This window comes from Neltuma alba, unplaced genomic scaffold (assembly GCF_004799145.2).
Source record: "Neltuma alba isolate B1F8T4 unplaced genomic scaffold, ASM479914v2 tig00011056_pilon, whole genome shotgun sequence".
Taxonomy (NCBI): domain Eukaryota; kingdom Viridiplantae; phylum Streptophyta; class Magnoliopsida; order Fabales; family Fabaceae; genus Neltuma; species Neltuma alba.
This window is the reverse complement of record NW_021635801.1, coordinates 26,623-40,616: the sequence shown is the minus strand read 5'-3', so window position 1 is coordinate 40,616 and position 13,994 is coordinate 26,623. Positions and strand designations below refer to the sequence as shown.

The 13,994-nt window shown below is 31.7% G+C and overlaps 1 protein-coding gene and 1 long non-coding RNA gene across 2 annotated transcripts in view; both read left to right on the top strand.

The window, feature by feature from the left end:
* Positions 1 to 12,143, top strand: part of LOC114760948 (TMV resistance protein N) — a 35,983-nt gene extending 23,840 nt beyond the window's left edge. The window contains exons 2-6 of the mRNA XM_028950267.1: positions 8,872 to 9,396; positions 9,477 to 10,578; positions 10,968 to 11,258; positions 11,366 to 12,035; positions 12,136 to 12,143. Of these exons, the coding sequence (XP_028806100.1) occupies positions 8,888 to 9,396; positions 9,477 to 10,578; positions 10,968 to 11,258; positions 11,366 to 12,035; positions 12,136 to 12,143 (2,580 nt within the window). The 5' untranslated portion in view covers positions 8,872 to 8,887. The remainder of the gene's footprint in view (positions 1 to 8,871; positions 9,397 to 9,476; positions 10,579 to 10,967; positions 11,259 to 11,365; positions 12,036 to 12,135) is intronic.
* A 124-nt stretch (positions 12,144 to 12,267) lies between these two features.
* Positions 12,268 to 12,874, top strand: LOC114760950 (uncharacterized). Its single transcript, XR_003742101.1, has 3 exons — positions 12,268 to 12,385; positions 12,466 to 12,564; positions 12,671 to 12,874. It is a non-coding gene; the product is annotated as an uncharacterized LOC114760950 (long non-coding RNA).
* The last annotated feature ends 1,120 nt before the right edge of the window (positions 12,875 to 13,994 follow it).

The window sequence follows — 13,994 nt, the reverse complement described above, 5'->3', positions numbered from 1 at the left end:
CACAGAAGTGGGCAAGTTGGGGGGAAATGACAATAAAATGATCTTTCAATTTTAAAAATCCTAAATAGTCACCTTAATAAGGAAAATTCCATTTCAGTACCACAGGGCCAAATAAAAATTTTAAAATTTGCTGAAATAACCATATAACCCTTATGTTATTTGTGTTTATTTTATGAAAATATTTTGAAAATATATTTTTAATAATTGCGTTATCAAACTTGTTTACTATTACACGATTTGCCAATCATATTATAAAAGTTGAAAATTTTTTAATTTATTATGCACTCAGAAATCTCTCAAAGTCAAAACACCTCTTAAACCATTTGGTAAATAGCGTTGTTAGAGTTGTTCATATCGTTATAAGAGTTGTTAATCATGTTACTTAAGTTTTAAAAAAAAAATTCCACTTTCACAATTTTCTGAAAAATAAGTTGTTACTTGTGTTACCAAACTCATTATTATCATTACATGACTTGTAATCCACATTACAGAAGTTAAAAAATTCTCAATTTATTATGTACTCACTAATCATTGAAAACCTTTGTGATATGCAAGTGAAGTCCAAACTTATACTATTTTGGTTCTAAATATAAGATTTATTTTGTAAATTACATTCTAAAATGAGTCTTGAAGACGTAACTGCTAGCAAAACCTTTCTAAAAGCATTAACTTCGTGCATTTGCCAAGTCGATCACAAACTGACACAATGAATGTAACATCTTTTGCTTAAAAACAACAACAAAGCACAAAATCATACAAAAGAAAGGAGAATGTTGACAAACAAATGGAAAGCTCAATAGCATAAGAAAAACCAAAGATGTTAAGTCCAGCCAAACGATCTTGCCTAGAGATATCCTACATTTCCATCCATAAAATTTTTAATTGGGGATCCCCCCTCCCCCCCGGGCGGGAATCTTTCCTCCTTTATATCGTGCTTCGTTCCTCTTCTTTTTAAAATTATTATTCTGTCTATGCTTACCAGTTGCTACGAAGTTGGGAGGAAAGAGTGGTGGTGTCTACCCTGTAAGTTGGGTCAACGAGAAGGAAATAGAAAAATGATGAGAATAAAATATTACAAAGCAATCAGTTTTTCACTTGACCTTGCTACCCTCACTTTTCTTTGCTGGTACAATAATTTGTGGAAAATGCTACATTCACATGGAGACATTGTGAGTTAAGTCCCCAAACGGGCCCAAAAATTATTACTACCTTCACTCCTTTAGATAAGAACTGGTTGACTTATTTGAGTAGATTAAAAAAATTAGTTAAGTTAGTTATTTATAATAAATAAGTGTTGTTTTTCCTAAAGTATTCTTACTAATCAAGTGTATTGACTAAAACTATTATTATTACCTAGACTATCTTAGAAAAAATAAATAAATAAAAGAGACAAAATGGAGAGATTATAATCTTATATTTAGGATTAAAATAAATATCAAATAAGCTCTTATATTATGGACAAGAGATAGTACTCTCTCTCTCTCTCTATATATATATATATATATATATATAATTTTAAACACATCCATTTGTGGAAGACGAGAAGTGAGTGGCAGCCACTTGTCTGATCTTACACACAATATTTATATATTTTAGAAAGACGACAGAACGGTAAGCTTTTTAGGGAAGAAAATACTTAATGGCAAGGAAGAAAAGTTCTCTTTGCGTTTTACGCGTTTTTCACCATAATTTTGTTTCTCTTAGGCCCTACTTGTTCTTTCTCACCTGTCCTACACTCTTCTATACTTTTAATAGCTTATTTCCTAGTCATGGGCACTTTAATTTAGAGCTCTTTTTTAATCGGGAATCTTGGCACGATTAATGGAAATTCATGGAATGGATAATTGGTTTAATGGCCTCTATTGTGGTTTAGTGTTTACATTGGAGACCTCGACCAATATGACAAATCGCAACCGTTTGGGCTTTGAATCAATTCAGTGTGAAGGGTTGATATAAATCCGTGTAAAAAGGTTCACTTTCCATGTTTTTATTATAAACTTTTATTTTCGAGAATGAGATATGAAAAATGCTACTATTTGTTGTAAATATATTATAAATGTTGTGTATGAGTGTGTTTAAAAAAGAGTTGTTTTAACATTGTTGAAATATTTTTAATATCAAGGGATACATTTTTTGAGAAGTGGTGTCCTTATAAATTAAAATTTTTTTGTTGATTTATGAATCAATATATGGGGTTCATGAATCTAACATACAATTATGACTGTTAATTGTAAAGGTGTATCGCTTTAAAAGGCGCTGCGATATCACTTTATTTTCTATAAATATCCTCATAATCACTTTATTTGGAGAATAAGAAAAAAGTTTTTATCACTTGCTCAGTTTTTTTATCTTTTGCTGTCTCCTGTCACCTTGTAATTATACAAGAAAGATTTGTTTAATTCTGAGAAATACCGCTCTCTGAATTATTGAGAGGTGATGGAATATATCTCAAAAATAGTGTCCTTGGACATTACTCAAAACAAATATTTTGTTATTTTTGCAAAGTTTCCCAACACTATTCATATCCATTCAACATAAGAGTGAAAAGTGGCATACTTATTACGTCCCATCTTTTAGGTAAAAAGTGTTTACATAATAGTGTGTGTAATTCATTTTCATAGCATACGCATTTTTATTTCATAACATGTTATGATCTCTCGAGTTTAGAGAGAGGTTATCGAAGAGACGAAGAGCAGCTTTGCCGGGGAGAAGCTACAAGTATCATGTTGAGCCAAAATCAAAATAAGAGATAAGAGAAATTTACAATATTTGATAGAATACTCCATACAAGATATATAATTGCATCCATGTTTGCTATGTAAAACTTGTTAATGCTAGATAAACAGTTGTTTCAGTTTAAAATGTTGAATGCACTAAAATATAATTAAGGATGTTAGACACATCTAAAAATATATTTCAGAATATTAAATACATTATAAAATATTTTAAGGTATTAGATGTGTTTGAAAAAAATATTTTATGATGCTTGATACATTTTAATAATTGGGTGATTTTTTTTTCAATCTTTCTTAGCGTATATGGTACTTCTTCTTTTTTAATTATTATTCTGTCCTACTTTATATCGTTCTTCCATTTTCTTAAATTATTATTCTATCTGTGTTTATCATTTAGGATGAAGCAGGGAAGAAAGAGTGGGGGCACCTGCCAAGTAGCTTATAAGTATTATAAGTTAATTTGCAAACTTCCAAGTTGTTTGTAATAGCTTTCCACTAATCTAACTTATAGATTTAAAATTATTTTTTTAAAACACAATTGTGAAAATACCAAAAACTTACTTATGACTTGTGCAAAAATCAGCATTTTGAAATTAAAAGACATTTTTGTCCTTATGACTTATGTTGTTCTTATGCTTCTATTTATATATTTTTGTACTTCCCAATCATTTTTTAGTTATTTAGTTTTAATATTTTCCTAAGCAAAAATAATTTTTACCAGTTTTTATAATATTTTTATTTTAATATTGTTTTTTATTTTCTATTTATATAAATTGCGCAGAATATATCATTTAATTAATTATATAATATTATTTCATTCAAAAATTTTCACATTACTATGATTTCTAATTTAAATATATTTTATTCATTAAATAGGAATTTTTTATATTATAATAATTCAAGATTATTATATTTTGTAAATTGACATTTTAAATTATTTTTTACTATTTAATAAAGGTCATACCCATTTTGGTTATTCTACAAATTAAACCTACTTATTCAATCATAATCTAAACAATTTTTTTACTTTACAAACTAACTTTTATAAAAGTCAATCCAAATATAAATGATATTATCTAATTTAATTTTTTTTCCAATTTGATTTTTGTCATATTAAAAATAAGTTTTTTCTATATGCCAATCCAAACCGATCCCAAGTTGGGTGAAAGAAAAGGCGAATGATAAACCGTGGGGAAAAATTGGATCAAAAAAAAAAAAAACCGTGGGGGAAAATGTATAATCAATCAAGAAAGGGATATGTGTGCAAGAGACAAGTGGCAGCCACTCGCTTCTCGTCTTCCTGAAAGGGATGTATTTAAATTTTTATACATCCTAGAAGAGTACCCGCGCATCATCAGTTTTTTTTTTCCTGATATATTATAAAATGTCGAATAACTATAATAATGGTGATTGCAACTTATAAGTTTTTCTACAATTTGCAAATTTTTTTGTATGGCTCATATAATGTTTTTTTAGCAGATATTTTGAATTGATATATATTCTGTCATTTAAAAGAAAACCTTTTTCTTTGCAAATTTTTGATTACTTTATTTTTTGAGCGAATTTTTAATATATTTTTTGCAGAATTTTTATCATAATTTCTTATATCCTAAATATATTTGGTTTTGAAATTAAAAAAAAAAAACAGAGATGTCCCTATCCCGTTCATAACATGATGCGATATTATTGGAATTAGGAAAGAACACGAGACAGAAAGTCTGTCTTGTTCTAATTATCTCACAAACACTTCTAATTGAGATTCTTAAATTTATATTTATTTAAAAGCATTAACTTCGTGCATTTGCCAAGTCGATCACAAATTGACACAAAGTCATACGAATAAAATGAGAACGTTGAAAAACAAATAGGAAGCATAAGAAAATAAGAAAAACCCAAGATGTTTAGTCCAACCAAGATCTTGCCTCGATATATCTCACATTTTCATCAATAAAATTTTCAACGAGCGATTGTGTCCCCCCAATCTTTCTTACTTTATATCGTATTTCTTTTTTCTTTTTAAAAAAATTATTCTATATATACTTACCAGTTACCACGAAGGAAGGAGGAAAGAGTGGTGGAGCCTACGATGTAAGTTGGGTCAAAGAGAAGGACATAGAAAAATGGCGGGAATATAAAGTAAAGCGTGTGGAGCCACAAGAAAATGCAAAGCAGTCACTTTTCCCGTGGCCTTTGCCATCCTCACTTTTGTTTGCTGGCACAATAGTTTGTGGAAAATGCTGCATTCACATGGAGACATTGTAAGTTGCGTCTCAAATGGGATCCAAAAAATATTAATACTCCTTCCTTATAAAATTCATTTTATAATATAACTTATATTATAAAATAAATCTTATATTTAGGATCAGGATATATTCGCACAGACGCGCACAAATAAATTTAAACACATCCCTTTCAGGAAGACGAGGAGTGAGTGGCTGCCCCTTGTCTGATCTTACGCGCAAAACATTTTTTTCTTACAAGAAGACTAAACGGTATGCTTTTCAAGGAGGAAGAAGAATACTTAATGGTAATGGATGAATTAATACATGTACTTTTTGACAGGGCCCGCATCCATTGAATAAGGTTAAAGGATTGCATCACTTTAAAGCATCTTCCCCACTAAGGCAAGCAAGTCACAATTCATCAAAGAGGACACTACTGCTATTGTTATCTCATCTTCTTCCTTCTTCTCAGGCATCAGATCATCCCTGTATACCTTCCAAGGACTTGAGTAAGTAACTTTCGCTCTTTATTTACTTCATTCGTTTCAGAATTTGAATCGGGTTTCTTTGTTTCTCTTCATTCTTGTTTCGCCTAGTTTCGCTTTCATCAGGGTTTCCATATTCAAAGCATAAGACACACCCCTTCCAACTATATTTGTACTCTGTCGCTTGTGTAGCCAATCTAAATTGTTTGGTTCGTTTTGATATATATTTATTTTTGAATGATGGTCTAGTTGGTTCGTATAATTGTTTTTGGAATCTATCTATGAAGTCGTTTGCTCAGATCCTACCATGAAAACCCTTCACCAATAATTCACTCCCGTGCTGGCCCTGAATCTCCAACTATGAGTTCCATCTGATAGAAGATGCTATATTCTTCCAAAATTTCACAAAATAATCCATATCCACGAAAATTGACACTATCAAACAAGGAGAAAGAGGCTATTTGATCATATGGAAATTGTCAAGAATAAAGGGAAGAGAGAATCTCATAAAACGAAGCTTGAAATTACTAAATTTTAAATCAAGTTTGGTTCCCATACGTCCTAATGGGTTTTGACACCAATTGATTTGCAAGTAACAACATATTTTTGTTAGAAAATTCCTTATTCAAGATCTTTAAGAACAACAACATTTACAAAGTTGGTCCTTGACCATAATTTTTCTTCCTTTCTTTAATGCATTGTCATGCCCATATCATACCACAGGGAAAAAAGTCTTTGTAGTTGTTGATAGTTTTTCAATTTTTATTCCAAGCTTAAATGCGAGTAAAGTAATGAATTCGACGTGAAAATGAACTATGGTCCCATTTGGGGTAAAGTATTGGGAATGAGATGTGAGAATTAAAATTGAGATTTAGAAAATACATTAAAAGATTGTTTAACGTGAGTGATTGATTGTTACGTAAAATTGGGCAAACCCATGCAGATGGAATTAGGAAATTTGATGTGAGGATTGCTTGCTACTTGAGATTTGGCAAGCCCATGTAGGTGGAACTGGGTGGTATTTCCTGATTCCATATGGGTTTGCCTATTGTATATATAGCAAATAATTACTCACATTAAACACTCTTTTAATATATTTTTTCAGTTTCAATCCCAATTCTTATCTCTTGTTCTCAATGTTTTATATCAAACGGGACCAATGTGTTTTTATTAGTGAGGAACCGTTTCAAAACTTCTCCTCATATAATTTTTTGTCTGTTATTTCTTAATCGTACGCAACTACCAATTTCATACCATCTGATTAACTAATAATGGTGTCAGTTTTCGTTCCTTTTTTTCTTTTTCTTTTTTTCAAAAGATGGTCTTCCTATACAATTCTCACAAAGTTTGTTATGCTTTAAAACGATTAATTTCTTTTCATAGTCGTTACGTGATTAGGGTCCACATGTTTCGAGTTAATAGAAAAGGAAGAAACTATAGATGTCTTGACTAAACGTTTCACCCCAGTCTTGGATTCCAATGCTTTTTGAAGACGGGAAAATTTCAGTCAACTCCCTCTAAACCAACTTATTCTCCAACAGCCCTCAGAAGACAATGAAACTTCATTCCACCTTTTTTTTTGACCAAAATGAAATTAAATGTACGAGTGAAAAGACCATTATGCCGTTGCATTATTATTATTATTATTATTATTATTATTATTATTATTATTATTATTATTATTATTATTATTAGTTTTTTAAAAAGGATCAAACACCATCGGAGCTCTAACCTTCAACAATCGGCCATTAGAGTGTTAGTGGCTGGTTAACAGCTGGAGCTTTGACCTCTGACAGCAGGCCATTGGAGTGCCAGTGGCTGGTCATCAAAGCTCCAATTGTTGGAGAATTTTATTTTTGAAATAATTGGCCATGGGGAAATTTGAACCCATGATTCTTTGGTATACCAAAAGATTATGACAACCAAGTCATTCGATGCATTTAGTCATATAATGTAAGAGAAATATATACAACAAAACAAATACAAGTGTTCAAATTAAAATAAGGCACAAATTAGGCAATTTACAAGAAGGATAAGGAAATTTATAACTCCATTTGTGGTTTAGTGGAGATAAAAGTTAAATGTTAAGGATTGCATGAACAACCAAAATAAAATAATCTACACTGCAGATTAGGTGCTTTACAAGAGGTATACAAGAATTCACAATTTCATTTAAGGTTTTGTGAAGAGAAAAATTAAGTGTTAAGGATTGCATAAACAAATAAAACAAGGCGATTTGCAATGAAAATTAGCGTTACCCCACTCTTTAATTAAGCTTGTATAGATGACAATTAAGGTGGAGTACAGAGCCAATCATATTGATAAAATTTACCCCTAGTATTTTAGTTGTCAAGCTTAAGTTGTGGTTTGTCAATCCAATTAATTCCAATCCAACACAATTGAAATTTATTAGGAAAAGAAATACGTATATAAAATTATAAATTGAAAGCAATAAAAGAAATAAAATTGCTTCAATCATTAGAGCACTAAGTGGTTCACAATTATTTCTTTAATTAGCTACAAATCAATTAGGCCATTCACGAGAACCTATTTTTGTCTAATTTTTATTGTTAATTATCTTGTATGTTGTTAAGAATTTCCATATACCTCACATAAATCGTCTAATTTGTATTGTAAATTGTCTTGTTTTAGTTATTCATAAAACCCTTGAAATTTAACTTTTCTCTCCACAGAACCTCAATTAGAGCTGTAAATTTTTGTGTACATCTTATAAATCACCTACTTTGTGTTGTAAATTGCCTTATTTCAGTTGTTCATACAACTCTTTGACATTTAACTTTTCTCTTCATAGAACCTCAATAGAGTTGTGAGTTTCTGTATACATCTTATAAATTGTCTAATTTGTGTTGTAAATCACCTTATTTTAGTTGTTCATGCAACTTTTGACATTTAACCTTTTTAAAAAAGGGTATAATAGTCTTTTCACCCATAACATTTAATTTCATCTTGTTCAAAAGGGTGGAATGAAGTTTCAAAATCTTTGGGGGGTGTTGAAAAATAAGTTTGCTTAGAGGGGGCTGACTGAAATTTTTCTGATGAAGAATCACACAAGACAACCATGCTTTTCTGTTTTTCAAGTAAACTAATTAAAAGTCGTTTTGCCCAGAGGAACATGGCTAAAACGGTCAAATGAGAAACTTGAGCTGATAATTTCATTCTTATATTTATAAAATCAATCAAGAAAAACAAAATAATCAAAAATAAATAGGTATAAAGTACTTATAATTTAATCCAATATTCTTTTGAATTTCTTCCTTATTTAATAATAAAAATGCAGTTATATATAGTTGATAATGTATTTTGGGATTATACTTTCTTTAATTTGTGCAAGAACCTATGTTCTATCTCAGATTGGGTTTAAAGTCGGTTCACAGTCTGACGGTTGTATTTATATTTTGAATGGTCCAGCTTTTGAATTATCACAATGGCGCTTGATGATCAAGAAGTTGGATATTCTTCAAGCTATTGCCGTTCAAATAGAAGACACAAGTATGATGTGTTTTTAAGTTTTCGAGGAGAAGACACACGTAAGAATTTTGCAGACCACTTATATGCTGCTTTGTGTCTCAATGGACTGATAACTTTTAGAGATGAGGAAGAACTTGGGAGGGGAGAAATTATCAAACCAAGTTTGCTTCAAGCAATTGAAGAATCTTTGTCAGCAATTATTGTTCTCTCTAAAAACTATGCTGCATCCACATGGTGCTTAGATGAACTCCTAAAGATCCTTCATTCTAAGAAAGTGTTGGATCTTCATGTTTTTCCAATCTTTTATGGCGTAGACCCGTCTGATGTTCGGCATCAGAAAGGAAGTTTTGCAGAAGCCTTTGAAAAGCATGACCAGAAATTTGCAAACGATAAAGGGAAGGTGCAAAGATGGAGGGATGCTTTGAGAGAAGTTGCTGACTTGGCTGGCTGGAGCTCTAAAAATTGGTAGTTTCTATGACTTCAAAAAATTATCGTGACTTTGGGCTACACTTAGTACTAATGTTATTATTCTGTTATCTCTTTAGGTATGAAACGAAACTCATTGAAATCGTTACTGAAATGGTGAGGTCAAAAATAGATAATCAACCACCTTTTGATTCAAATGATGAAGATGATGATGAACTTGTTGGAATTGATGAAAAAATAGCAGACTTTGATTCATTTCTAGCAAATAAATCGGAGGAAGTTCAATTTGTAGGAATATGGGGAATGGGAGGGCTAGGCAAAACTACTCTTGCTAGAGCTATTTATGAGAGAATAAAAAAGAACTATGAATTTCATTTCTTTCTTCATAATGTGCGAGAGAAATCTGCACAAGATGGTGGTTTAATTGAATTGCAAAAGGAACTTCTTTCTCATCCGAAAAGGAGAATCAGAATGGAAGTGGGTAATTATTACGATGGAAGGGAGTTAATCAAAAGAATGTTGTGCAATACAAGAGTTCTACTTATCCTAGATGATGTCAGTGACATTAGCCAGCTTGTGAATTTGGCCGGAAAGAAAGGGTGGTTTGGTAAAGGGAGTAGAATAATAATAACAACAAGAGATCAGCATTTGTTAGTTCAGCATGGAGTTTCTCAATATGAGATGAATTTTTTAAGTCAGGTTGAGTCCCGTCAACTTTTTCTGCAAAAAACATTTAAAGGAGATCAACCAAATGGAGATTATTTGAAGCTTTTTGAAACTGTGATTGAATCTACCAAAGGACTTCCATTGGCACTCAAAGTGTTTGGTTCATTTCTTTGCGGAAGAAATACAATAGAATGGGAGGATGCACTCAAGAAGATTTCTTCTTCAGATCCCATTTTCAATATACTTAAAGTGAGCTTTGATGGACTAGAATATAATGAGCAGACTATATTCTTAGATGTTGCTTGCTTTTATAATGGGATGGCCAAGGATAAAGTCATACAAATTTTAGAAAATAGTGGTCTTCGCCCAATAATTGGAATAAAAATTCTTATCGAGAAATCATTGGTAACTGAGGTTAATGGGTTCTTGAGGGTGCATGACATGTTGCAAGAAATGGGTAAGGAAATTGTTTTTCGTGAGTCACCCAATGAAGCTGGCAAACGTAGCAGAATATGGTCCTTGGAGGATGCTAACCTTGTGCTTAGAAATAAGAGGGTAACATTTTCCCCTTTTTGTGATTATGCATTCTTAATTTAGTGATATACTACATATTATTGTTAATATGAGAGTTAATTATAGATCTAATCTAGTCATCAATATAAGACCAGCTTAATCCATTTTTTCTATCACATATATCTATTTTTTTCAAGGTAGTTCTTATGGTGATTGCATATATTAAAGAGTTTTCATCAAATGGTAATTTCAATATACATGATTAACAAGGATAATTTAGTGAAAACAATACTTATTTATTATAAATAACTAAGTTAACTAATTTACTTAATATCCAAGAATTAGTTATTTAGCTTCAATATTATCGACCAGAGGTAGTATTCCATGCATTTTTCGTGTTATTATTAGCTTGACTTATTGTCTATATATAGGGAACTGAAACAATCCGTGGTATGGTGGTACAATTTGACAAAGCACATGTCATATATTTGGACCCTGAAGCCTTCTCAAATATGAGTAATCTCAGGTTACTTATCATATCACATTCTTCACTTGGCCATTTGAATCTTCTTCATGGACTTAAGTGCCTGCCCAACTCATTGAAAGTCATAAAATGGAAGGGGTATCCTTTACATTTCCTGCCAAGTCAAACTCAATTGGATGAACTTGTTGATCTTGAAATGAAACACAGCAAATTAAAGGAACTTTGGAGAGGAGATCAGGTAATTAAGGTCCTTCGCTTAAATTTGTTTGTCTATAATTTATTACATGCGTATCACTTGCTAGTTCTTGGTTTTTGAAGGCTTTTTTTCTTTTTGGTTCTTTGCAGTTTCTACAAAGTCTAAAGTTCATTGATTTGAGTCATTCAACAAACCTGATGAGAACATCAAATTTTGATAGAACCCCTAATCTTCAAAGATTAATTCTTAAAGGATGTACAAAGCTTGTTGAAGTTCACTGCTCTCTCGGGCAACACAAGAATCTTGTCATTGTTAATTTTGAAGGTTGCAAAAGTATTAAAAATCTTCCAACCAAATTGGAGATGAATTGCTTAGAGACATTTATTCTCTCTGGTTGTTCAAAAGTTAAAAGGCTTCCTGAGTTTGGTAAAGGCATGACATGTTTATCAGAGCTTAATGTAAAAGGGACTGCTATATCCAAACTGCCTCAGTCATTGGTCAATTTAACTGGTCTTGCTATATTAAATTTAAAGTATTGCAAAACCCTAGTATGTCTTCCAAGTGATTTTAAAAAATTGAAAGCTATAAAGGAGATCAATATTCGTGGTTGCTCAAAGTTGTCAAGGCTTCCAGAGAATTTGAATGAAAATGAGGCATTGGAGGTGCTTGATGTGGGTGGGACTGCTCTAAAAGAAGTGCCTTCGTCCCTCAATAATTTGAAAAAATTATCTCTTAGTGCATGCAATGCTTCTGCACAATCATCCTCGTGGAATCACTACTCTCTTCTCAAGCGGGCATTTAGGCTTCAAAGGCCTTCAAGTTCAACTAAGTTTTTGTGGTCTCCATATTTCTCAAATCTATCATCTTTGGTCGAGTTACGTTTAAATGGTTGCAATCTTGATGATGAATCACTATTCAGTGAAATAGGCAATTTATCATCATTGACAGCATTAGGTTTGGGTGGAAATAATTTTGTTGAAATTCCTTTGAGCTTCATTTCCAAACTTCGAAAGCTTGAATTTATTTATTTGAATGACTGCCCAAGGCTTCGGTCTTTGCCTCAACTTCCAGCAAACCTGTCAAAGATACATGCTGGTGATTGTCCATTATTGAAAAATTATGTGTGCTCACAACAACTATGGGAATTCACTGAGGAATTTGAATATCAGGTTTGTTGTAGTTCTCTTCACTATCATTTGTTTCACATCAGTCATTATAATTCCATAACATACCAAATTTTTTGTTATAGACTTCATGCCGATCTGAATTCTCATCAGTAGACGGATATAAAGTTTACACTTTCAGTGACATGACGTCTGCAATTGTGAGACGGAACGAGTCACAAGTTGTGAGTTATTTGAATCTCTAGAATTTCTAATTTATTTGATTTTCTTATTTGACTATTTGTTACACATTAATTAGTATACATCTAACATGAATAATTTTCATCACAGGATGACTTCTTCCTGCAACCGACTCGCATATTAACTATTCCTGGTAGTGAAGTGCCATCATGGTTTCACAATCAAAGCTATTTTTGTGCGGAAGATCTCACTTCTCGGTACAATCCAACAAATGTGTCATTCATAGTAAATAAGCCTGATTCATGCTGTTCAAGTGAATGGTGGGGCATAGCTGTATGCCTAGTGCTAGAAAATGATTTGCAACACGCCAACTATGATGATGTTGCTGTACTTAGTTGGACTTATAGAGTTTCTGAAGGTGAATATCCAAATTCAGGTCGTGTTTATACCACTTATGCGCAGTCCAGATTTTGCCACCAACTATGTATCATTTACATTCGTTTTTCCTCATTTATTGCGGAAAAACCACTTCAAATGGTTTTTGACATAGCGGATGAATCAGAGGAGTCACCTTTGAAAATAGTGCAGTGTGGGTGGCGCGTGTTGTGTAAAGAAGATGTTGAGAGATGGCGAAACACAAGTAGTGACGAAGGCTGTAGTGTCAGCACTAGTGATGATAAGTTCATTGATGAATGTAGATGATGAGTTTGATGATGGAGAGCCCTTCCAAGCAGTGAGAAAAGTTGGAACAACCACTTGACAGTTGACAGTGAGCTCAAACAAAATGGAGGCATGCGCTTGCTGCAAATTAAATCTTTTGTACATATTTATATTTTTCATGTTATTACATTTATTTAGTGGCTGAAAATGACATTTCCACCTTCCTTTCTGTTGTGCATTGTTTTCACTCTTGTCAAATTATAATTCTCATGCATGTATTGTAAAGTTGGCGGAGGAAAAAAAAAAAACACGAGAAGTTATGCCAGTCTACTATTTAATCAAATTATAAGACGAACAAAACATAGGTGTTTAGATATTGTTTATAGGTTTCAATCTAATCCTAAAAATTAATAACAGAATATTTTTAAATTTTAAAATTATATGCAAACAACAATCAATAATAAAAGATAACAATTAAATTAAAATTAAAATTAAGTATTCCTTAATAGTGCTAAACATCTCTGAAATAGTTGAAAATTGTCATATTTTGAATTTTGGGTTTAGAAACTCAAGAATAAACTTGATTTAAGTAGGTTTTGAAACATAATTTAACCGGAGTCCTAGCAATACCATGCGAAAATCAAAAAATTTGTACTTGATAGGAGTGAAGAGTAAATTAAATAAAATGAAAGAGGTCATACTTTAAAGTTAAGTTTTCAGGTTATCATCTACTACAAGGGAAAATCCGTAAAAAAAAAAAAAATCTGAATATATGAAATTTTAATTCAAGCAGCTAAGGCTTAAAAATGACACA